Genomic DNA, 26,113 nt, shown 5'->3' on the forward strand with positions numbered 1-26,113 from the left:
CGAACCATCATACAGGCAAAGCGTCAATACAGGACTAAGATTGAATCGTACTACACTGGCTCCGAGGCTCATTGGGTGTGGCAGGGCTTGCAAACTATTACAGACTACAAAGGGAAGCACAGCCAGGAGCTGCCCAGTGACACGAGCCGACCAGACGATCTAAATATCTTCTATGCTCGCTTCGAGGCAAGTAACACTGAAACATGCATGAGAGCATCAGCTGTTCGAAACGACTGTGTGATCACGATCTCCGCAGCCGATGTGAGTAAGACCTTTAAATAGGTCAACATTCACAAGGCCGCTGTGCCAGACAGATTACCAGGACGTGTACTGAGTATGCACTGACCAACTGGCAAGTGTCTTCACTGACATTTTCAACCTCTCCCTGTCTGAGTCTGTAAAACTAACATGTTTCAAGCAGACCACCATAGTCACTGTGCCCAAGAACATTAAGGTAACCTGCCTAAATGACTACCGACCCATAGCACTCACATCTGTAGCCATGAAATGCTTTGAAAGGCCAGTCATGGCTCACATCAACGCCATTATCCCAAAAGCCCTAGACCCACTCCAACAGATCCACAGATATTGCACTCCACACTGCCCTTTCCCACCTGGACAAAAGGAACACCTATGTGAGAATGCTATTCATTGACTACTGCTCAACGTTCAACACCATAGTGCCCTCAAAGCTCATCACTAAGCTAAGGACCCTGGGACTAAACAACTCCCTCTGCAACTGGATCCTGAACTTCCTGACGGGCCGCCCCCAGGTGGTAAGGGTAGGTAACAACACATCAACCATGCTGATCCTCAACATGGGGGCCCCTCGGGGTGCGTGCTCCGTCCCCTCCTGTACTCCCTGTTCACTCATAACTGCACGCCCAGGCACGACTCCAACACCATTAAGTTTGCTGATGACATAACAGTGGTAGGCCTGACCACCGACAACAATGAGACAGCCCATAGGGAGGAGGTCAGAGACCTGATAGTGTGGTGCCAGGACAACAACCTCTCCATCGACGTGATCAAGACAAAGGAGATCATTGTGGACTACAGGAAATGGAGAACCGAGCACACCTCCATTCTCATCGACGGGGCTGTAGTGGAGCAGGTTTAGAGCTTCAAGTTCCTTGGCGTCAATATTACCAACAAACTAACATGGTCCAAGCACACCAAGACAGCCGTGAAGAGGGCAGGACAAAACCTATTCCCCCTCAGGAGACTGAAAAGATTTGCCGTGGGTCCTCAGATCCTCAAAAGGTTTTACAACTGCACCAATGAGAGCATCCTGACGGGTTGCATCACTGCCTGCTATGGCAACTGCTCTGCCTCCTACCGCAAGGCACTACAGAGGGTAGTGCGTACGGCCCAGTACATCACCGGGTCCAAGCTTCCTGTCATCCAGGACCTCTATACCAGGCGGTGTCAGAGGAAGGCCCTAAAAATTGTCAGACTCCAGCCACCCTAGTCATAGACTGTTCTCTTTGCTACTGCACGGCAAGCGGTACCAGAGCGCCAAGTCTAGGTCCAGGAGGCTTTTAAACAGCTTCTACCTCAAGCCATAAGACTGCTTAACAGCTAATCAAACGGCTACCCAGACAATTTGCATTGACCCCCCCCCCCTACGCTGTTTCTACCCTCTGTTATTATCTATGCATATCAAATCAAATCAAATTTATTTATATAGCCCTTCGTACATCAGCTGATATCTCAAAGTGCTGTACAGAAACCCAGCCTAAAACCCCAAACAGCAAGCAGTGCAGGTGTAGAAGCACGGTGGCTAGGAAAAACTCCCTAGAAAGGCCAAAACCTAGGAAGAAACCTAGAGAGGAACCAGGCTATGTGGGGTGGCCAGTCCTTTTCTGGCTGTGCCGGGTGGAGATTATAACAGAACATGGCCAAGATGTTCCAATGTTCATAAATGACCAGTATGGTCAAATAATAATAATCACAGGCAGAACAGTTGAAACTGGACTGGGGACAGCAAGGAGTCATCATGCCAGGTAGTCCTGAGGCATGGTCCTAGGGCTCAGGTCCTCCGAGAGAGAGAAAGAAAGAGAGAATTAGAGAGAGCATACTTACAGTGCCTTGCGAAAGTATTCGGCCCCCTTGAACTTTGCAACCTTTTTCCACATTTCAGGCTTCAAACATAAAGATATAAAACTGTATTTTTTTTGTGAAGAATCAACAACAAGTGGGACACAATCATGAAGTGGAACGACATTTATTGGATATTTCAAACTTTTTTAACAAATCAAAAACGGAAAAATTGGGCGTGCAAAATTATTCAGCCCCCTTAAGTTAATACTTTGTAGCACCACCTTTTGCTGCGATTAAAGCTGTAAGTCGCTTGGGGTATGTCTCTATCAGTTTTGCACATCGAGAGACTGACATTTTTTCCCATTCCTCCTTGCAAAACAGCTCGAGCTCAGTGAGGTTGGATGGAGAGCATTTGTGAACAGCAGTTTTCAGTTCTTTCCACAGATTCTCGATTGGATTCAGGTCTGGACTTTGACTTGGCCATTCTAACACCTGGATATGTTTATTTTTGAACCATTCCATTGTAGATTTTGCTTTATGTTTTGGATCATTGTCTTGTTGGAAGACAAATCTCCGTCCCAGTCTCAGGTCTTTTGCAGACTCCATCAGGTTTTCTTCCAGAATGGTCCTGTATTTGGCTCCATCCATCTTCCCATCAGTTTTAACCATCTTCCCTGTCCCTGCTGAAGAAAAGCAGGCCCAAACCATGATGCTGCCACCACCATGTTTGACAGTGGAGATGGTGTGTTCAGGGTGATGAGCTGTGTTGCTTTTACGCCAAACATAACGTTTTGCATTGTTGCCAAAAAGTTCAATTTTGGTTTCATCTGACCAGAGCACCTTCTTCCACATGTTTGGTGTGTCTCCCAGGTGGCTTGTGGCAAACTTTAAACGACACTTTTTATGGATATCTTTAAGAAATGGCTTTCTTCTTGCCACTCTTCCATAAAGGCCAGATTTGTGCAATACACGACTGATTGTTGTCCTATGGACAGAGTCTCCCACCTCAGCTGTAGATCTCTGCAGTTCATCCAGAGTGATCATGGGCCTCTTGGCTGCATCTCTGATCAGTCTTCTCCTTGTATGAGCTGAAAGTTTAGAGGGACGGCCAGGTCTTGGTAGATTTGCAGTGGTCTGATACTCCTTCCATTTCAATATTATCGCTTGCACAGTGCTCCTTGGGATGTTTAAAGCTTGGGAAATATTTTTGTATCCAAATCCGGCTTTAAACTTCTTCACAACAGTATCTCAGACCTGCCTGGTGTGTTCCTTGTTCTTCATGATGCTCTCTGCGCTTTTAACGGACCTCTGAGACTATCACAGTGCAGGTGCATTTATACGGAGACTTGATTACACACAGGTGGATTTTATTTATCATCATTAGTCATTTAGGTCAACATTGGATCATTCAGAGATCCTCACTGAACTTCTGGAGAGAGTTTGCTGCACTGAAAGTAAAGGGGCTGAATAATTTTGCACGCCCAATTTTTTTCCTTAATTTTGCACGCCCAATATCCAATAAATGTCGTTCCACTTCATGATTGTGTCCCACTTGTTGTTGATTCTTCACAAAAAAATACAGTTTTATATCTTTATGTTTGAAAAGTTCAAGGGGGCCGAATACTTTCGCAAGGCACTGTAAATTACCAGCATGGTTAAATAATAATAATCACAGGCAAAACAGTTGAAACTGGAGCAGCAGCACGGCCAGGTGGACTGGGGACAGCAAGGAGTCATCATGTCAGGTAGTCCTGAAAAATGGTCCTAGGGCTCAGGTCCTCCGAGAGAGAGAAAGAAAGAGAGAAAGAGAGAATTAGAGAGAGCATACTTAAATTCACACAGGACACCGGATAGGACAGGAGAAGTACTCCAGATATAACAAACTGACCCTAGCCCCCCGATACATAAACTACTGCAGCATAAATACTGGAGGCTGAGACAGGAGGGGTCAGGAGACACTGTGGCCCCATCCGATGACACCCCTAGACAGGGCCAAACAGGAAGGATATCCCACCCACTTTTCCAAAGCACAGCCTCCACACCACTAGAGGGATATGTTCAACCACCAACTTACCATCCTGAGACAAGGCCGAGTATATTCCACAAAGATCTCCGCCACGGCACAACCCAAGGGGGGGCGCCAACCCAGACAGGAAGATCACATCAGTGACTCAACCCACTCAAGTGACGCACCCCTCCTAGGGACAGTATGAAAGAGCCCTAGTAAGCCAGTGACTCAGCCCCTGTAATAGGGTTAGAGGCAGAGAATCCCAGTGGAAAGAGGGCATAGTCACTGTAATAACTCAACCTACATAATTGTACATAATTACCTCGACACCAGTGTCCCCACACATTGACACACTGACTCTGTACCAGTACCCACTGTATATAGCGCAGCTATTGTTATTTACTGCTGCTCTTTAACTATTTGTTATTCTTATCTCTATTCTTTTTGTATTTTTCTCAACTCTATTGTTGGTTAAGGGCTTGTAAGTAAGCATTTCACTGTAAGGTCTACTACACCTGTTGTATTCGGCGCATGTGACAAATACAATGTGATTTGATTGCAATGGCCATAGACTTGAATGGGAAGTCTTTGCCATGTAACTAGTCTTCAACCGTTTTGAAATGCCATTCAAACTTCAAAATGTGCGGACCGGTCTGGAATAGGTTGCTTGTACACAGCTTTTTGATACCAAAAAAAGCTACCAACACCAAAACAACTTTAAAACTGTTGATTGGCACTGGTGAAGTCTACTTCTTAGACTTTGGGCACTACAACCACATTTCCTTAAACCAAATGTATTTCAGGTGCCATAAATTTGAATGGGAAAAATCTGGTCGCTCCCGGTCTGGAATAGTGTGCTTGTATACTGACCACAACATTACTGAACCACACAACTACTGACAACAAATAATGAACCACACAACTGCCGACCACCAGATGAGACTAAAGTGCCTTGCAAATGTATTCAGCTCTCTTGCCATTTTTCCTATTTTGTTGCATTACTACCTGTAATTTAAATTGATTTTTTATTTGGATTTCATGTAATGGACATAGACAAAATAGTCCAAATTGGTGAAGGAAATTTTTAAAATGACCTGTTTCCCTTTGCTATGAAGCCCCTAAATAAGATGTGGTGCAACCAATTACCTTCAGAAGTTACATAATTTGTTAAATAAAGTCCATCTGTGTGCAATCTAAGTGTCACATGATCTCAGTATATTTACACCTGTTCTGAAAGGCCCCAGAGTCTGCAACACCACTAAGCAGCACTATGAAGACCAAGGAGCTCTCCAAACATGTTAGGAGCAAAGTTGTGGAGAAGTACAGATCAGGGTTGGATTATAGAAAATATCTGAAACTTTGAACATCCCACGGAGCACCATTACACTCCACTCCATAAACCTGCCAAGAGAGGGCCGCCCACCAAAACTCACAGACCAGGCAAAGAGGGCATTAATCAGAGGCAACAAAGAGACCAAAGATAACCCTAAAGGAGCTGCAAAACTCCAATCTCCGCTGTGGAGCATCTGTCCATAGGACCACTTTAAGCCATACACTCCACAGAGCTGGGCTTTACGGAAGAGTGGCCAGAAGAAAATAAGTAAACATGTTTGGTGTTTGCCAAAAGGCTTGTGAGAGACTCCCCAAACATATAGAAGAAGGTACTCTGGTCAGATGAGACTCAAATTTAGCTTTTTGACCATCAAAGAAAATGCTATGTCTGGCGCAAACCCAACAGCTCTCATCACCCTTTTTCATCTTCAGGAACTGGGAAACTGGTCAGAATTGAAGGAATGATGGATGGCGCTAAATACAGGGGAATTCTTGAGGGGAACCTGTTTCAGTCATCCAGACATTTGAGACTGGGACAGAGGTTCACCTTCCAGCAGGACAATGACCATAAGCATACTGCTAAAGCAACACTCGAGTGGTTTAAGGGGAAACATTTAAATGTCTTGGAATGGCCTAGTCAAAACCCAGACCCAGATCCAATTGAGAATCTGTGGTATGACTTAAAGATTGATGTACACCAGCGGAACACATTCAACTTGAAGGAGCTGGAGCAGTTTTACCTTGAAGAATGGGCAAAAATCCCAGTGGCTAGATGTGCCAAGATTATAGAGACATACCCCAAGAGACTTGCAACTGTAATTGCTGCAAAAGGTGGCTCTACAAAGTATTGACTTTGGTGGTGAATAGTTATGCACACTCAAATTAGTTTTTTGTCTTATTTCTTTTTTGTTTCACAATAAAAAATATTTTGCATCTTAAAGGTGGTAGGCATGTTGTGTAAATCAAATGATACAACCCCCCCAAAAAAAATTATTCCAGGTTCTAAGGCAACAAAATAGGAAAAATGCCAAGGGGGTGAAAACTTTCGCAAGCCACTGTACTACTGACCACAAAACTACAACAACTGACCACAACTAATAACCACAACCACACAACTAAATCATAATGCATTCAGGTGCCATTGACTTGAATGGGAAAATTCTGTCCGGTACTAGTCTTCAACCGTCTAAGCTGGAAGCACTACTGACCACAGAACTACTGAGCCACACAACTACTGACCACAACTACTGACCACATCCATACTGTAGTGCCCAAATAACCTGCAACACAACCAAACAACTACTGACCACAGCTACAAACACCACCCCAACGTTGACATGTGCAGACTGACTCAACTTAGATGGCTTCAACACAGCTTTTTGCCATCATTCCTACTTCATAAACTATAAAGCTTGTTGTATCCACATTCATTTAAATGGTTGAATTCAGGATTCAGCATTCTAAACTGAAATCACTGCAACAGAACTTTCAGAATGTTCAAACTAAAACATTATGAGAGCTTAAAAACACGTATGGCAAAGGATGACATAGTACTCACCCTAGCCTACTATACCAGCCCACTATAATAACTCCACACCTGCAAACCACACCAAAATAGGTCACTATAACTAACACACAGCCTATGAAAATACATTTAGTACCACTTCCACTACTATTTCTATTTCATAACCATAAATGCTTCAAGACTAGCAAGCACACCACATATATTTCACTAAATGTCATTTTCTAGGCCTTTTCTAAAAACCTTTAACCACAGCAGGTTAATTTCCTGAATTCTAAAGGTCTACATTGTAGACTCTATACAGCATAATTATAACATACATTTACATCAAGTGAATTTAACATGAAGGTCTACATATCTTTACTCATCCTGGTACAATGAGAGGACGGCAAATTCTTCTGGTTGTGTTAGAGGTTCTGTCTCTGCATGGCTGACCCGGGACATCAAACCCACATTCACATCACATGTGTTAATTTGAGAATTGGGCTACACCACAGTCCAGTCCAAGATCATTAACCATGACTCAGACTGAGAGCAAGACCCCGGATGCAGAGACCCAGCCTTGTAGGGAACCACAAGCACTTAAACATTGAAATACCCTTTGTAAATTGATATCTTTGCAACCAAATTTCCTAGTTCTTATTGGGGGAATGGTAACTTTTAAGAATTAGAAGGAAATGTGACTGAAATATTGAGGTTTAACGTGTACTAAAAGGCAAGTAAATGAAAAGCCAAAAGAAGCGCACTTTGACCACAGGTTCCTCATTTCTCTGGTCACTGGATCCTTTTTAAGTCAGCTGTTTTCAACACCACCTCATCAACAGGAAAAGTTCAGATCAACAATTTATCTCAGCCGACTTCTTTTGCAGGACTGTTTCCCAAATATCATTGACTGTATGATTAAAAATAGTATGCAAGAGACAATTATTCTGTGTGGAATTTAAAACAATTTTCTCACTTCTACTGTCCAAACAACAATGAAAAAAAAACACATGTGGAAAGTCAGTGGTAGACTTGGCTCTACATTCAGAGACAAATGCCAATTGTGAACGTTAACAATGTATTAACTATTTTTCTTCATGCTCATTAAAAGGTCAACCGGCCCTATTTAATTTCAGCTAGGAATAGCCAACTTGCTAGTGTGGCCAAGGTGTTGCACATTCCTTGCGAATAGTCAGGGGTCAAGTGGCCATATAAATCAAGGCTGAACTTGGATGGCCTGGAATGTTACGCACAACAAGAACGACACCCAAGCATCATCCCCCTCCGACCGCCCACGCACGAGCAGGGGGAGAAAGTGCTTTGTCAATGAGGACACAACGCTGGGAGCGGCAGGGATTGAAACAAAGTTTCCGAATCTCTCTCTCGGAATACAGAAACGGATTCGTCCTCTGTTGGATTGTAACATTGTTTCGATAATCCCGTCGTCGCGGACGGGACACTGAAATACAGTAAATCACGTCGCTACTTTGTAACCCTGTGTGGCACTGATGATCTCGAATGACAACCGTTTCGTCGCTGAGATGAAGCAATAGCTTACCGTGACTTGAATAGCGTCTTCAATGCAACAAGTTGTGGTCTTGAATGGGATTTTAACTGAATATATTCAATACAGTTCCAATATTTACACTATATGGCTACAAATCACGTAGAGTAGCCTAGTTAGGTATTTTTATATTTTTTTAGCAGGCAACTTTCTTCGTTTTCCTTGCACTACCGAGTACCGTAGTCGAGTCACCGTCGGTGTGCTTCCCTGGAAACGCTTTTGGTAAGAAACGATCAAAAATTGAATAACACACATTTTTATTTTAACAGTGCATACCGAAGATTACAGCTACGTTTGGTTAATTCATGGTTCAGGAAACTATTGGAAAAAAGTCTTCCCTCGCACACTTTTTTGAGAATAAATCAATAAAATGCACAGTTTGCAAATGTTTACATAAATACATTATTTGGGATGAAACCCACTTCCTAGAATGTGATTTTTCAAGAAATGCATGATTTATCCTCACTGTGACTCATGACAGAGACATGCATTCCCGATCATATTCTTGTTTTGATGACTCATTCATTCAATACTCCCTTTGGGCAAATGTCAGGTTCTACTAGCCTAGATTGCAACATGCACCACAGTAGCCTAGTCCTCAAATCTGTCTGTACTTGTCAAACCCGAAGAAAACAGTTCAGAGGTTGCCCCTTGTCTGTGTGATGAAGACAGTTGAATTGATATCCTCACTCCAGCTCAATGTTATTGTCTGTGACTTCTAGGCAATAGTTGTTTTCATGCCTGAAGTGTCTTCCTCATTTTCTTAATCTTTCAGAGACTGTCTGCCATCCATGCATTTTAGCACTGACATTTTTGGTTAAGTAGAGAGCCATGATGGGAAGACTGGCCCTTCAAGTAGTCACAGCATACGCTGTTTGTCTGTCCGTGTGTCTGGTTGCGTCAGTCAAGGGAGATCACTGCCTCCTCATCAGTGAGGTTAACGCAGACAACCCCAAACTGGACACCACAGAGTTCGTTGAGCTCTATCATACCGGCGGTCAGAGGGCTTCACTGGACGGCTACACCCTGGTGTTCTACAATGGAAATGGCAATATAGCCTACAAAGTACTGGACTTGAAGGGCCACACCACGGACGACCGGGGCTTCTTCCTGGTTGGCTCGGTGGACATGCAGCCCAAACCAGCCATTCCCCTCCCGCCCAACACCGTCCAGAATGGCCCGGACGCCATTGCTCTTTACCACACGTCCACCACACGCTACGGGGAGAAGATGAACGCCACAGCCGTGGGGCTGGTGGATGCCATCGTGTACATGACGCGGCGGTCTGGGGGTGCGGAGGTCCTGGCTGAGATTTTGACCCCTGGGGAGCCGGCCTTCGTAGAGGACGAGGGGGCCCACGAGGGAGACGAGTCAATCGAAAGGTGCCTGGTCTCTGGGGAAAACTGGGGCTTCCAGGTGGCCCTACCTTCACCTGGCCAACGCAACCGCTGCACACCCTCTGGTTCCAGTGCTGCCACTATGCGTATCAGCGAGCTGAAGCTGGGAGGGGGGAAGGTGGACGGGTTTGTGGAGCTAAGTGAGTCCCAGGCTGCAGGACCTCTGGTGCTGCTGGTACTGGACGGGCGGACGGAAACGATCAGTGCGAGTGTGGATGTGTCCAACTCCAGGGAAGGCCTGCTCTCCATCACCATTGACAAGAACAACATGAAAGGTCAGTGAACTGTACCTGGAGGAGTTCCTATTCAAGCTGCTTTTCATTGGTAGAATAGTTTTTTTCATATCTGTTCATTGGGAGGCCTTGCAGAGATTATCTGTCTAGTCAAGGAGCTGAACCTGTAGTATTTTTGTATGTGTGAAATTATATCTACACAACTTGTTTCACTTCCTGTACGAGAAACTTGTTGTACTGAAGTGTTGGTTGGGGAGAATTGTTGAGTGATTAAGTTCTGCTGTGTTGCGTTGTTCATCAGGAGATGAGTCTGGGGCGGTGGCGCTGTATAGTGGCAAGGCCTCCGACTTCCCTGTGGGAAGCCCTTTGAGCCAGACACAGCCCTTAGATGCCTTCGTGTACATTGGACCAGGGGACCAACCCAGTGCAAACCTCACAGAGACCCTCATACCAGGCAGACAGCCCTACCAGCTCAGCGCCAGGTAATCAAACCTTCTTTGAATCTCTTTATCCATCTACTCATCCAGCCATCTTTCCATCTATTTATCTTTCTATCTTAGGCTGAAGTACTAACCTTGCTGGTCATTCTCAGATTTGGGGAGGGATGCCTCTACCTCAGTCGCTGTGGTGTGGCCAGTTGGACAAGAGACCCCGGTGTATTCTGGGAAGCGCCACAAACCCCCGGACAGCCCAACCAGTGCCCCTGGCCAAAGATTTGTCCTCATGTCACTGGTGATTGTTACATATTTCTCTATCACACGCCATTACATTGGTGATACACATTGGTGCTTAGGCTAGTGAGAGTCAATTAGCTTCTAATCAATCGCAGCTAATGGAGTCTAACATTAGTCTAACATAATAATTGTAATCAACTTGTAATCAAATCAAACAACATGTCTTTACAAACACAGGTATAAGAGCAACTTAATATAACTAGGGACCAAACGATCCCAATGGTGGTGAGTTTTGAACTTTTGATATTTGCTATATCCCCTTCAGTAGTCCCTGGGAGTACGGAGGTGCCCCCTCACCTCCCACTCTGGGCCCGGGGTGACTTCCTGATCAGCGAGCTAAATGCAGACAACCCGGGCTCGGCCGAGGACGGCGAGTTCATTGAGCTGTGGCACCCGTCGGGCCGCCGCATCTCCCTACAGGGAGTGTGGCTCCTCCTGTTCAGTGGACATAACAGCAAGCCCTACCGTGAGATCAGCCTCACAGGCCACTTCACCACTGCCCAAGGCTACTTCCTGGTGGGCAGTGATAGGCTGGTCCCGGCCCCCTCGGTTCGCCTGCCTCCCAACACCATCCAGAACGGGCCGGACGCAGTGGCCTTGTACCGCAGCGCCTTTGGCCCGCCCTCAGCCTCCCAGAACGGGATCCCGACCCAGGGGTTGCTGGACGCGGTGGTGTACCGGCTGAGGGGCTCAGACAAGGACGCCCAGGAGCTGAGTGATGCGTTGACCCCAGGACAGCTCCCCCTGCTGGAGGACCCGGAGGTGCAGTCCGGAGACGAGGCCTTGAGCCGCTGTAATGGCCTGCTGCCTGCCGACCTCTCTGCTTTTGTGGTGAGGATCCCTCAATACTCTTCTCTACCCATAATACTTCGCTCAGCCTATGGAGTAGAGGCCCTATTTAATATACTTCGCTCATACCTTAAATAGTAATACATCTTAAAGTATGTCACGCTCACCCTAAATAGTGTAATACACCTACTTAAGGTACTTCACTCTCACTTTAAATAGTGTAATATAACCCAGATTTATTTCCACACTGGTAAAAAATTGCACTTTTACCACGATGTGTCACAATATATGCATGTGAGAAAGAGATTATAGGTATAGGACTCTAATCTGCTGTCCAAACTTTTGAAACATCAGATTTGGACTGGACTAAATCTGAACCAATCTTTCAGGTCTATGTTTGGGCCAAATTAAGCCCAATTAAAATGCCATTTGGAGAACAGCAACAGCAAGCAAAATTGACTACAGCCATTATTACCTTGTTGCTGTAGCTTCGTTCACCTCGGTCAATAGGGGATTTAACATTCTACAAACACATGACATACAAAAAATGGCTGTTACGCACTAGCTCAGCACCGAGATTAAAACACCAGTTTAGTTTCATGACCAGTCAAACAGCAGTTACCTAGCCAAAGCAAAACCATATTTACCTCTGCACCGTTTTGAGAAAAATGCCCTCTGTTCCCTGCAGCTGCGTTGACGCATTCTCCATAAGCCAGCCAGCAATATAAACAGCTTTCCCTTATGCCCCCATGTGTCAGCATGGTTCTAATGTCAAGGTTCTAATGTCAAGCCGCTAATGCTGCTAAACTGCATTTGCCTTTTAATCAGAATTTGAATTATTTTAGTAGACTACGTTGCAAACTTGTCACTTTTTGGTGAAATTTGCCATTTTGGTCACTGTCGTTTTTTTTTTAGGAAATGTTTGTATATTACTGCATGGTCAGAACTAGAAGCACAAGCATTTCGCTACACTTGCATTAACATCTGCTAATCATGTCTATGTGACAAATAACATATGATTTGATTTGTAATGACCTGTCAAACACACCGTGGTAATGGGATCAATGGAACATATTGTCTTTCCGTTGAATATAATAAGAAAGCTTAGTCTGGGATTTAATGCACCGTCTCGACACTTACATCACCAAAGAAGTACTAATTTAATTCAGTTGAAATGTTTACAAATTAGCTGCGCTGAAATGAAAGCAACTTCCAAAAATGAAAACTCAGATTATAGTCATATTATGTCTGATCTCACAACAAAGTGAAGTATGTTTAGATAGGTGTAATCTAGAGCCAAGCGTGTTGATTTTTTTTCATCCAAGGGTATCCTTCTATTGACACCCTTTTCTATGTTTTTACTTTTTTTTAAACAGGGAGTACATATTGAGTAGCCAGATCAACAGTCAGGGCAATAGCATACATAATAGTATTATCCGCATATAGATGTAGTTAACCATTGTTTACAGATTGACCAATGGTGTTTTATATAAATAGTGGCGAGAACAAGTCCCAAAATTGACCCCTGTGGTACACCTTTATGTACCTCAAGAAATTCAGACTTAACCACTTCAATGACGATGGCTTGAGTTCTGTCACTAAGATGATCATAAAACCATGAACGGGTGTCAAAGCTCAGGCCTATTGAGGACAGCTTATTCAATAAAATAGCATGATCAACACTATCATACGTTTTGTTGAATTATGCAAGAGAAAGTGACAACGACAGTGATTAATAAGGCAGTCTAAACAGCACAGGTAGGGTGGACAGAGCAAGTGGTTGGCCATTGTAGCTCTGTTCAACCCCTTTATGTTAATGTTTTCATATATAGCTGAAGTCTGAAGTTTACATACACCTTAGCTAAATACATTTCAACTCAATTTGTCAAAATCCCTGACATTTAATCCTAGTAAAAATTCCCTGTCTTAGGTCAGTTAGGATCACCACTTTATTTTAAGAATGTGAAATGTCAGAATAATAGTAGAGTAATTTATTTCAGCTTGTATTTCTTTCATCACATTCCCAGTGGGTCAGAAGTTTACATACACTCAATTAGTATTTGGTACCGTTGCCTTTAAATAGTTTAACTTGGGTCAGATGTTTCGGGTAGCCTTCCACAAGCTTCCCACAATAAATTGGGTGCATTTTGGCCCATTCCTCTTGAAAGAGCTGGTGTAACTGAATCCATTTTGCCACAACTTTGGAAGTATGCTTGGGGTCATTGTCCATTTGGAAGACCCATTTGCGACCAAGCTTTAACTTCCTGACTGATGTCTTGAGATGTTGCTTCAATATATCCACATAATTTTCCTACCTTATGATGCCATCTATTTTGTGAAGCTCACCAGTCCCTCCTGCAGCAAAGCACCCCCAGAACATGATGCTGCCACCCCCGTGCTTCATGGTTGGGATGGTGTTCTTCGACTTGCAATCATCCCCCTTTCTCCCCCAAGCATAATGATGGTCATTTTGGCCAAACAGTTCTATTTTTGTTTCATCAGACCAGAGGACATTTCTCCTAAAGGTACGATCTAAGTCCCCATGTGCAGTTGCAAACTGTCGTCTGGCTTTTTTTATGGCGGTTTTGGAGCAGTGGCTTATTCCTTGCTGAGCGGCCTTTCAGGTTATGTCGATTATAGGACTCGTTTTACTGTAGATATAGATGTTTTTGTACCTGTTACCTCAGCATCTTCACAAGGTCCTTTGCTGTTGTTCTGGGATTGGTTTGCACTTTTCACACGAGTACGTTCATCTCTAGGAGACAGAACGCTTCTCCTTCCTGAGCAGGATGACGGCTGCGTGGTCCCATGATGTTTATACTTGCGTACAATTGTTTGTATAGATGAACGTGGTATTTTCAGGCATTTTGAAATTGCTCCCAAGTATGAACCAGACTTGTGGAGGTCTACAAAGCTTCTAAAGCCATGATGTGATTTTCTGGAATTTTCCAAGCGGTTCAAAGGTTCAACAGAAGTCTGTAAACTTCTGACCCACTGGAATTGTGATTGCAATGAATTGTAAGTGAAATAATCTGTCTGTAAACAATTGTTGGAAAAATGATCTGTGTCATGCACAAAGTAGATGTTCTAACCGACTTGCCAAAACTATAGTTTGTTAAAAATAAATTTGTGGAGTGGTTGAAAAATTAGTTTAATTGACTCCAACCTAAGTGAATGTAAACTTCCTGACTTCAACTGTACATTGGATTTGGAAACTATTCAGAACCCATGCCTTTTTCCACATTTTGTTTCGTTACAGCCTTATTCTAATATTGATTTAAATCGTTTTTTCCCTCAATCTACACAATACCCCATAATGACAAAGCAAAAACAGAGTTTCGGGGAGTGGTTGAAAAACAAGTTTTAATGACTCCAACCTCGGTCGGTGTATGTAATCTTCTGACCCCCAACTGTATGCAATTGCAAATACACCCAGTGTATTTATGCAAATGAGGCACTTAGGTCTTTATTGTGTTAACATAAAGAAACAAAATATGGATATGAGTGTGTTCTAAGAAAATAAAATTGAAATTGATGACAAATTGAATACCTGAATTCCCACCAAAATCCATGAACATCATTCGTTATTTGTCCATGCCAGTAAAATGTTTTATGTGCTATAATTCAGTCAATATCTGCATTATACAATTTGGAGTATCTTCATCCATTGTCCAACTGTTGTATTTATTAGAATTGTTTTTAAAAACCTTTTAACAATTTCGATGACCTTGCCAATTGAAATCCAATCCATTATATTGTTGTTCAGGTGGCCCCACCCACACCTCTGAGGGAGAACTCTTGTCCCCGCCCACCCCCTCCCCCCGAGGGTGTAGTCATCAGTGAGGTGGGCGGTGCCCACTGGACCAACCACAGCCAGCAGAGCGGGTTTGTGGAGCTGTTAGGATCGCCCCTGACTTCTCTACAGGGCCTGGTCCTGACTGTGTTTGAAGAGTATCGCGCTGGTACAACTATGGCCCTCCCTCTGACCGGAATCACAGACCATAACGGCTTCTACCTCATCGGGAACATCACGGGAGCTGGTGAGATCAGGGTCATGTTTCCTAGGCACAAATCAGAAGACAATGGTCCAAAACAGAGTGTAACAGGAGGGTACTATCTGAAATTAATCAATGAGAAGTACTAATTTAAATGTTTCTGTTTGTAAACTTTTCGTTGCCCTAATGAACACTACCCTGAAAAGATTAACGGCAGAAATAAAATGTATCTTTCCCTACCTCACCACCACTTTTGGTCTTCCCCCTCTCCCTCTTCTTCCACACAGACCAGATGTTTCCCAAGGGGGCCACAATTCCAGCCAAAGGGGCTGTAGTCCTGTGTTCTGACACAGTCACTGTGTGTAGAGCTGGTACCACCCTAACCAACAGCACTCTTCGTGACACACTAGTGTTCAGTGATGAACTGAGATTGCTCATTAAACTCTCTGCCACCAGAGGGCAGCAGGTGTTGCCTGTACTCAGGTAGGAATTACATTTACTTGTATTTGCTTTGTGTACTACTGGTAATAAAAATATTTGGTCAAGGTTTAGGCAAGGCCGGCCAAAAGTTTGGTTTGGGCCGCCAGAAGGTTACCGAAAAATATTATGTAGTCAACAGAATGTGCCGCTTATTTCATAGAACCGTGGTTTCGTGAGTAACCTGCGATATCGACTATTAGCTGTTGGGACAAACGGAGCGGTTTCTAGCTTTTGAACAGTAAGAGCTATTAGCTATTATATTAGCTATTGTATTGTGATACACACAATACAGCAAAATTGCAATTCTGGTGCTGTTATCTGCACAATTATTATAAAGTATGTAAACATGATAATGGACTTATATTTTGAAATAACTGCCCTTTTTCTGGCTTGCAAATAGATTTTTACGAGGAAATCGTTCTCTAAAAAATCTGTGCTGCCCTCTGTTGAATTTCATAATCCTGATTTGTCCCTCGGGCAAGAAAGTTTGGCCACTCCTGTTATAGGTTAAGTCAAGCTAGTCAGTCTTTTGTTAGTGTCACTAAAGATTGTTTTGTGTGTGTGTGTGCCTCTGTTTGTACACCACAGATCAGTGGAGGACGGTCCCGTGTCTCTCAGCCGTTGCTCCTGTTGCGAGGCGAGAAGCCCCTCCTCCTGGACCAGCTCCTCCCCCACCCCGCGCCTGACCAACATCTGCCCCAGCCCTGCTTTCTCCAGCGACCTTAACCTATGCCTGGCTCCCCTCTCCGGTGATTGGCAGGAGCACCCAGGAAGTAAGCCATGTCATCTGTATTTCTTGGGATATAGGGCTTTTCGTGATGTTAAGTGCAGGATACATAATGCTGTTCGATCAAGTGGTCTCAACTCATTAGTATCTCTAATGGCTTATGTACCTTCCTTAATCATACAAACTCTTACTCTCTTTATATCTTTCCTTCTTTCTCTCTATCAATGTCAGACTGCAGTGGACTGGTGCAGGGTCACAGTGAGATGGATGTGGCTGGCTATCTAGAGGAAAGATGTCACTGTGGAATATCTGCACTCTACCTGCAGGGTGAGACACAACACTAGCATTACAGAGACGACACACACACACAGTTGCAAACACGAGCACAGGTATAACACATTTGGTCATCGATATTCATGCGCATAACAATACTGCAATGTGCAATACAATACTTTTTTTTGTCATCCAGTGTTGTATGGGTTTTGGTTTTATGTTTCCTGCCATAGTCATTTCACTTTGTAACATTACCAAAGTGTTTTAATCTCTGTTTAAACTGGAGAACCCACCTTTTGTGTGTGTGTTTCAGTGGCCAACTTCTCCTGTGTGGCCGGGTGGCTCCGTGTACTGGGGAACATCCAGGCCCTGTCGGACCATCAAAGGGCCCTCATCCTCCAGACCTCCCTCACCCAGGGGGACACCTGTACCGACCCGGCTACTGATCGACGCATGAGTACTGGTGAGTCCCCCCCCCACTCACACCACAACATTCACTAACCTGGGTTGTGCTCACTGGGCACGAAACGGAAGAAAACTGTCCGGAATGGGTATGTTTTCATTTGTCTGCAGCACAGCTTTTTGAAATGTTTTTCTACAGTGTGCCCTAACGAACACAACCCTGGTCTGAGTCCAACACTTGCAGCCTGAACACAACACTACCACTAAACCTTGATTGAATACCTGGACATAGCGCTCTTGATATGTGTGAGCAAACACGGCTGAATATTACCCAACACGATTGAAGGATATCTCATTGCTTTAACTCAGGACACACACCACTAAACACCACTAGTGTTGAATAGTAAATGCTAAACTGGGCTACCAGCCAATCAAAGCCAAGGATATTGGTTGGAATGAAAACAAACCAACCCACAGAACAGCCCTGGAGGCATTGAGTTGAATTCTGCGTAATAAAAAAAAAATTGTTGCACCCAACTGTACCCTTCTGTTATTCCAGTGGGATAGACTCGCTTTAGCTGCTGCAGCTGCCTCAAGATTTAGGATTTCTGTTATTCATCATTGGAAATCTGTGCAAAGTTTTCCAATGTAGGACTGATACAGTATTTGTAACACATTTTCTCTGTATTCTCCAGAAGGTGGCAATCTTTGTTCAGATTTAGACAGTCAATAGTCATGGAAACTCCTCATACTTTTGGTCATGTAGTGTATGTGGACACCTGCTCATCAAACATCTCATTTCAAAATCATGGGCAATAATATGGAGTCGCTTTTCTAGGACGGCTTTCCGCTAGATGTTGGAACATTTCTGCGGGGACTTGCTTCCATCCAGTCACAAGCGCATTAGTGAGTTCAGGCACTGATGTTGGGCAATTAGGCCTGCCTTGCAGTCGGTGTTCCAATTCATCCCAAAGGTGTTCAATGGGGTTGAGGGCAGAGCTCGGAGCAGGCCAGTCAAGTTCTTCCACACCGATCTCAACAAACCGTTTCTGTATGGACCTCGCTTTGTGCATGGGCGCATTGTCATGGAACTCGGTAGTGAGTGTTGCAACCGAGGACAGACTATTTTTATCAGCACTCGGTGGCCCCTTTCTGTGAGCTTGTGTGGCCTGCCACTTTGCGGCTGAGCCTTTGTTGCTCCTAGAAGTTTCCACTTCACAATAATAGCACATAGTTGACTGGGGCTGCTCTAGCAGGGCAGAAATTTGACCAACTAACTTGTTGGAAATGTGGCATCCTATGACGGTGCCACGTTGAAAGTCACTGAGCTCTTCAGTACGGGCCATTCTATTGCCAATGTTTGTCTATGGAGATTGCATGGCTGTGTGCTCAATTATATACACCTGTCAGCAACTGGTGTGGCTGAAATAGACAAATCCACTAATTTTGAATGGGTGTCCACATACTTTTGTGTGTTTTTTATATGTATGTATGTATGTATGTATGTGTCATTAACCCTAGCAGGTGCAGTGCTCTCCTGATGTTTTTATAAAGTGAACGTTGGCTAATAACGTTTGAGTCAGACATGCTCATTTTGGGAGTGTAGTTCAATGGACAGGTTTATTTCCTATGAGCCGGTTTCCGAGACACAGATTAAGCCTTCTCTGTAAGCCTAGAGAAGCTCCATTTTTGAAGTGCTTTTTAGTCCAGGGCTAAGCTTAGCTGACTGATGGTGTTTCTTCTCAGAGTCTGCCCTGGGCCTGCAGATTGGCCTGGTGCTGGGAGCTCTACTGCTACTGGGACTGGGAGCAGCCCTCTTTACCTACCTCTACAAAAAGAGGTGAGACCACACACGCATGCATGCATTTGCACGCACACATACAGTCCCAAATGTGCATGCATACTCGGACATGCATAGAATATGTATGCACAAATGCTCACGTTTTCAGTTTGGCTCAGTGGTCAAGTGAAGAGGCATCATTTCACTTTATGCAACTGTACATAATGGAGTCACACAGTTAGGCCTTTTACTCCCAAGTGGATAGAAACATGATTAGCTAAAATTTTCCTGCCTCAACCTCACCCTTCTAACACATAATCATGTGGTGCCATTGTTGCAGTTCTCAGAAAAGCTTAAATGTGAGCTCTTCAAGGTGATCCAGACTGCTCCAGCAATGAGAAATTTGTCCTTTTGATATTCATTCAAAATACTTTATTTGAATTATTCAGTGGTGTTCTATAATGAACTAATTTAGAGAATGATACTGTAATGATTGTTTTGTGTGCTTTTATCCTTAGGCGACCATTGGACTATTACTCCATGGAGCTGAATGAACCTGAAGAGGGACCTTCAGAACTTTAAGTGCATGTGCATATGAGGGAGCATTTCTTAGCTCTGGTGTGTGAAGGGAACTCCTGCCTGTTTGTTTAAAACATTGTATTCTTCTGTCTGATTTTGAATAGGGATATCCCGCTAGATAAGAGACCAGCACCATTTTTGTTCATCTGTATGAATTCCCATCTTTTTACATCCCCTACATCATAATTCAGTCGATGTTGCACTAGATTTATTGCTATGTAATCATGGTAATACAGTCCTGTGCCTGCGTTTTCCTTCAAATGTAAAATGTTCTCTCTTAAACAGATCTGAAAGTGTATAAAGTAACAAGACTACCAATCTCAAAAGGAATCATGAGTTACCAGTACTAAAAGTTCTGTTTTATTTAGTTAAAATGTGAATGCTTGTGATTAACCAGTGATGAGTGTTGGTCAGAATTCGTGTTTACATTCTATTAGATGAGGAAAAGGAATGTGAAAGACAATATGCATATGGAGCCTCTCTCCTCTAGCTATGGAGTCCTTTATAAGCACAAAGCTATTTTATGGTAATTTCCCACCCCCCAAAAAAGTTTACAAATAATAATTTGATAAGAATAGTATTTTCGTAATTGAGATGATCAATCAGTATCAATTTTACACTGTTTTATAATGGCTTGTGTGCTAGCTGGCTTGCAAACCACTTTTGTGCCTTTCTACTTGTATAAGGTCAAATTAGGCATGATCTGATTTAGTATTTTGTAGAGGAACTATAACAATGTCTGTGGAAGCCTTGCATGTAAATGTTTTAAATGTTCTCTGGGGGAACCTGTATGCAGAAGCAACAATGAAAACAATCAATCAACAGTAAACACAATGTTTAATGTGAAGACATCAATGGAAGTTATTATAGGTTTGTAGAAATGTTAGTGTTGAAATTCTGAGCAAAAACCAGGCTGTCCTTTTTCTATATGGTTCTCTTTTCCATCTGATGGAAGTGCATTGACTTAGATCAGCTCCTTGAAATAGAATAAGACAAAGTGGTCTTTGGTGATTTCAATCAAGTTCATTTTAAAATCTTAAGAACCGGATAACGTTTTTTTTTTTTCGAAAATGTTTCCTCATGTCTTGTATATAATTATGTAAAGTTAATGCTAGTAGTGGCCTGAACACATTCCAGTTCACATGTCAAGGTATTTTAGCGCTTCAAATCAAACCTCCAATGTCTACCCCTTGCTCTCTCCCCACCTGTGAAATTTCAGTCAGATCTTGCGCCTGCACTTAAATGACCAATTAAACATGTAAACAACAAGCTTAAGGGTTCCGTAGCTAGCTTCTCTATCGGTGCTAATTGGATAATTACATTTAATGAGCTATTTGGTAAAAAGGAGCATAATGAACCGTGACTTTTTGGGGGGTTCAAACTGGTTCAAAACTTTATTTTATGGTCGGAATGAAAATAAATTGGGGTTCTGTTTTGGAACGATTGGAAAATAATTTTGGTTCCAACCCCTGTTCAAAACACAGCCTGGTTGTTGCTCTAGATTAGCTCTTTGTGAAGTAATAGAACTGTTTGTGGCTTTGCTGTAAAAAAATACTTGTTAAACTGCTTTTAAATGTCTCATTGTATCTAGATTAATTTGACCATAAAAACGAAAATAAAAAATATCTATGTAAAGAAACGTTTTGAAGAATGTGTCTTTTTTGTTTCTTGCTATTCTTAAACAACTTAATAGTAACCCCCTGTTAATTGGTGAGCGGACTTAGGAAAACACCACTCAACCGGTTTATGTCACCATAGGCCTCATGGTTAAATCAATGTCATTCCTCTCCGGCAACTGCGTTAGGGAGCAGGCCTGTATTTTTGTAGTGACTGGGTGTCTTGATACACCATCCAAAGTGTAATAACTTCACCATACTCAATGGCATTGAATGTCAGCTTTTTTTTACCCATCTACCATTAAGTGCCCCTTGAGAGGCATTGGAAAACCTCCCTGGTCTTTGGTTGAATCTGTGTTTGAAATTCACTGCTCGAATCAGGGACCTTACAATGATCTGTGTGTGTGTGTGTGGTACAAAGATGAGGTAGTCCTTCAGAAGTCATGTTAAACACTTATTGCACATAGAGACCAAACAAATGTTTACTCCTGAATTTTTTAAAGCTTGACATAAAGGGGTGCTTATTGATTCATTTCAGCGTTAAATTTTCTTATCGATTTATTAATGAAAAGTTGAAAAACATTCCATTTTAACATTGTGGTATTGTGTGTAGGCCAGTGATGACATCTCAATTGAATCCATTTAAAATTCTAGCTGTAAAACTAAATATGGGAAAAGTCAAGTGGTGTGAATAGTTTGAAGGCACTTGTACATACACTGAGTATACCAAACATTAGGAACACCTTCCGTGACTCCAATGCTTCCCATAGTTAAGTCTGCTGGATGTCAATGGGGTGGTGGATCATTCTTGATACACACGGGAAACTGTTGCTCGTGGAAAAACCCCAGCATAAAACCTACCATACTCAATTCCCTTAACTTTGGTCATGCCCATTCACCCTCTGAATGGCACACATACACAATCCATGTCTCAAGGCTTAAATCCATCTTTAACCTGTCTCTTCTCCTTTGTCTACACTGATTTGAAATGGATGTAATAAGTGACATGAAAAAGAATCATACAACACATCACCAAAAGTATGTGGCTACCCATTCAAGTTATTTGATTTGGCTATTTCAGCCACACCTGTTGCTGACAGGTGTATAACATCAAGCACACAGCCATTGACAAATATTGGCAGTAGAATGACCCGCACAGTGACTTTCAACGTGGCACAGTCATAGGATGCCACCTTTCCAACAAGTAAGTTCGTAGAATTTCTGCCCTGCTAGAGCTTCCCTGGTCAACTGTAAGTGCTGTTATGTTGTGAGTTGGAAATGTCTAGGAGCAACTACGGCTCAGCCGCAAAATGGTAGGCCACACAAGCTCACAGAAAGGGAACGCCGAGTGCAGAAGCACATAGCATGTAAAAATTGCCAGTCCTCAGTTGCAACACTCACTACCGAGTTCCAAACTCTGACAGAGCTCCAGAGTTCCTCTGTGGAGATGGTTGTCTTTCTGGAAGGTTCTCCCATCTCTGCAGCACTCCACCGATCAGGCCTTTATGGTAGAGTGGCCAGAGGGAAGCTACTCCTCAGTAAAAGGTACATGACAGCCCACTTGGAGTTTGCCATAAAGGACGATTCTCTGGACTGATGAAAACAAGTCTTTGTCCTGAATGCCAAGTGTCACGCCTGGAGGAAACCTGGCACCATCCCTACGGTGAATCATTGTGGTGGCAGCATCATGCTGTGGGATTTTTTTTCAGCGGCAGGGACTGGGAAACTAGTCAAGATTGAGGCAAAGATGAATGGAGAAAAGTACAGAGAGATCCTTGATGAAAACCTGCTCCAGAGTGCTCAGGACCTCAAAATGGGGCGAAGGTTCACCTTCCAACAGGACAACGACCCTAAGCACACAGCCAAGACAACGCATGAGTGGCTTCAGGACAAGTCTCTGAATGTCCTTTTGTGGCCCAGCCAGAAACCGGACCTGAACCCGATTGAACATCTGGAAGAGACCTGAAAATAGCTGTGCAGCGATGCTCCCCATCCAACCTGACAGAGCTAGAGAGGATCTGCAAAGAAGAATGGGAGAAACTCCCCAAATACAGGTGTGCGAAGCTTGTACTGTCATGCCCAAAAAGACTCGAGGCTGTAATCACTGCCAAAGATGCTTCAACAAAGTGCTGAGTAAAGGGTCTGAATACTTATGTAAATGTCATATTTCAGTTTTTTTGGTTTATAAATCAGCAAACATTTCTAATATCCTGTTTTTACTTTGTAATTACAGGGTATTGTGTAGATTGAGGGAAAAAAATATTAGAATAAGGCTGTAATGTAACAAAATGTGGAAAAAGGCATGGGGTCTGAGTAGTTTCTGAATCAAATGTACAATTGAAGTCGAAACTTTACATACACTTAGGTTGGAGTCATTAAAACTCATTTTTCAACCACTCCACACATATCTTGTTAACAAACTATAGTTTTGGCAAGTCGATTAGGACATTTACTTTGTGCATGACACAGATAATTTTTCCAACAATTGTTAACAGACAGATTATTTCACTTCTAATTCACTGTATCACAATTCCAGTGGGGTCAGAAGTTTACAGACACTAAGTTGACTGTGCCTTTAAACAGCTTGTAAAATTACAGAAAATGGCTTTAGAAGCTTCTGATAGACTAATTGACATAATTTGAGTCAATTGGAGGTGTACCTGTGGATGTATTTCAAGGCCTACCTTCAAATTCAGTGCCTCTGCTTGACATGGGAAAAGCAAAGCCAAGACCTCAGAAAAAAATTGTTGACCTCCACAAGTCTGGTTCATCCCTGGGAGCAATGTCCAAACTTCTGAAGATACCACTGTCATTTGTACAAACAATAGTACGCAAGTATAAACACCATGGGACCAAGCAGCCATCATACCGCTCAGGAAGGAGATGCGTTCTGTCTCCTAGAGATGAACGTACTCTGGTGTGAAAAGTGCAAATCAATTCCAGAACAACAGCAAAGGACCTTGTGAAGATGCTGGAGGAAACAGGTACAAAAGTATCTATATCAACAGTAAAACGAGTCCTATATCGACATGAAAGGCCGCTCAGCAAGGAAGAAGCCACTGCTCCAAAACCGCCATAAAAAAGCCAGACTACAGTTTGCAACTACACATTGAGACAAAGATCATACATTTTGGAGAAATGCCCTCTGGTCTGATGAAACAAAAATAGAACTGTTTGGCCATAATGACCATCATTTTGTTTGTAGGAGAAAGGGGGAGGCTTGCAAGTCGAAGAACACCATCCCAACCATGAAGCACGGGGGTGGCAGCATCATGTTGTGGGGGTGCTTTGCTGCAGGAGGGACTGGTGCACTTCACAAAATAGATGGCTTCATGAGGTAGGAAAATGATGTGGATATATTGAAGCAGCATCTCAAGACATCAGTCAGGAAGTTAAAGCTTGGTCACAAATGGGTCTTCCAAATGGACAATGACCTCAAGCATACTTCCAAAGTTGTGGCAAATGGCTTAAGGACAACAAAGTCAATGTATTGGAGTGGCTATCACAAAGCCCTGACCTCATTCCTGTAGAAAATGTGTGGGCGGAACTGAAAAAGCATGTGCGAGCAAGAAGGCCTACAAACCTGACTCAGCTCTGTCAGGGGGAATGGGCCAAAGACTGTGGAAGGCTACCCAAAACATTTGACCCAAATTAAACAATTTAAAGGCAATGCTTCCAAATACTAATTGAGTGTATGTAAATTTGTGACCCACTGGAATGTGATGAAAGAATTCAATCTGAAATCAATCCTTCTCCTTACTATTATTTTGACATTTCACATTCTCAAAATTAAGTGGTGATCCTAACAGACCTAAAACAGGGTATTTTTACTAGGATTAAATGTCAGGAATTGTGAAAAACTGAGTTTAACTGTATTTGGCTAAGGTGTATGTAAACTTCTGACTTCAAACATAACTTTCAAGGTGTGAGATGCTTTTCCCAATATAAATCTTATTAAAAGAACACTGTAACATATAAATAACTCCATGGTAGTTCAAGTTATACATTCATTAATCTCATAGGTCCTAGAGGTCTGAGGGCATACAAAGAACATTTCCTTATGGTGCTACAAGAGGTACAAGGGAAGCATCTTTTTATGAATGCCTCTTAAAATAGGATGGCACATTTTTTTCTGTTGTATTAGGATAAGGGGCCGTATTTGGAAGTTTGGATGACTGACGTGCCCAAAGTAAACTGCCTGTTACTCAGGCCCAGAACCTAGGATATGCATGTAATTGGTAGTATTGGATAGAAAACACTCTAGAGTTTCTATAACTGTTAAAATAATGTCTGTGAGTATAACAGAACTGATATGGGGTCACCACCCATTCAAATGCTTGTCTATGGGATACTATAAAGGAATTACTACCAGATTGCAGTTCCTATGGCTTCCACTGGATATCAACAGTCTTTAGAAAGATTTTCAGGCATGTTTTTCAAAAAATGACTTAGGAGTTGTAGTTTTTCAAGTTGGCTCTGATTTTGGACTGTGGTCTTGTGGTGTGCATGGATGACGGCGCTCACTTCGTAATTTATCTCCGGTCTTAAATTATATAATTTATTTACATATTAGAGTATCTGAGGATTGATTTAGAAATGTTGTTTTATTTGTTTGGATGAAGTTGGTAACTTTTGGGATTACATTGTCTGCATGTTG

At 42.9% G+C, this 26,113-nt stretch overlaps 1 protein-coding gene across 3 annotated transcripts; it reads left to right on the top strand.

The window, feature by feature from the left end:
• The first annotated feature begins 8,134 nt into the window (after positions 1-8,134).
• Positions 8,135-21,479, top strand: LOC110499107 (uncharacterized). Of its 3 annotated transcripts, none has more exons than XM_021576015.3 (12): positions 8,135-8,673; positions 9,227-10,123; positions 10,383-10,563; positions 10,674-10,813; positions 11,081-11,646; positions 15,371-15,644; positions 15,887-16,082; positions 16,668-16,852; positions 17,038-17,133; positions 17,393-17,542; positions 19,228-19,321; positions 19,780-21,479. In XM_021576015.3, the coding sequence occupies exons 2-12, from the start codon at positions 9,283-9,285 to the stop codon at positions 19,841-19,843; spliced, it is 2,787 nt and encodes a 928-aa protein (XP_021431690.3). In that variant the 5' UTR covers positions 8,135-8,673; positions 9,227-9,282; the 3' UTR covers positions 19,844-21,479. The 3 variants fall into 3 exon arrangements, with proteins under 3 accessions (XP_021431690.3, XP_021431692.3, XP_090068040.1); XM_021576017.3 differs by having other exon boundaries at positions 8,171-8,673; positions 11,084-11,646; XM_090211914.1 differs by having other exon boundaries at positions 8,174-10,123; positions 11,084-11,646.
• The last annotated feature ends 4,634 nt before the right edge of the window (positions 21,480-26,113 follow it).

The sequence above is a fragment of the Oncorhynchus mykiss genome, chromosome 20 (genome assembly GCF_057628025.1).
Source record: "Oncorhynchus mykiss isolate SJ-2025 chromosome 20, ASM5762802v1, whole genome shotgun sequence".
Lineage (NCBI taxonomy): Eukaryota > Metazoa > Chordata > Actinopteri > Salmoniformes > Salmonidae > Oncorhynchus > Oncorhynchus mykiss.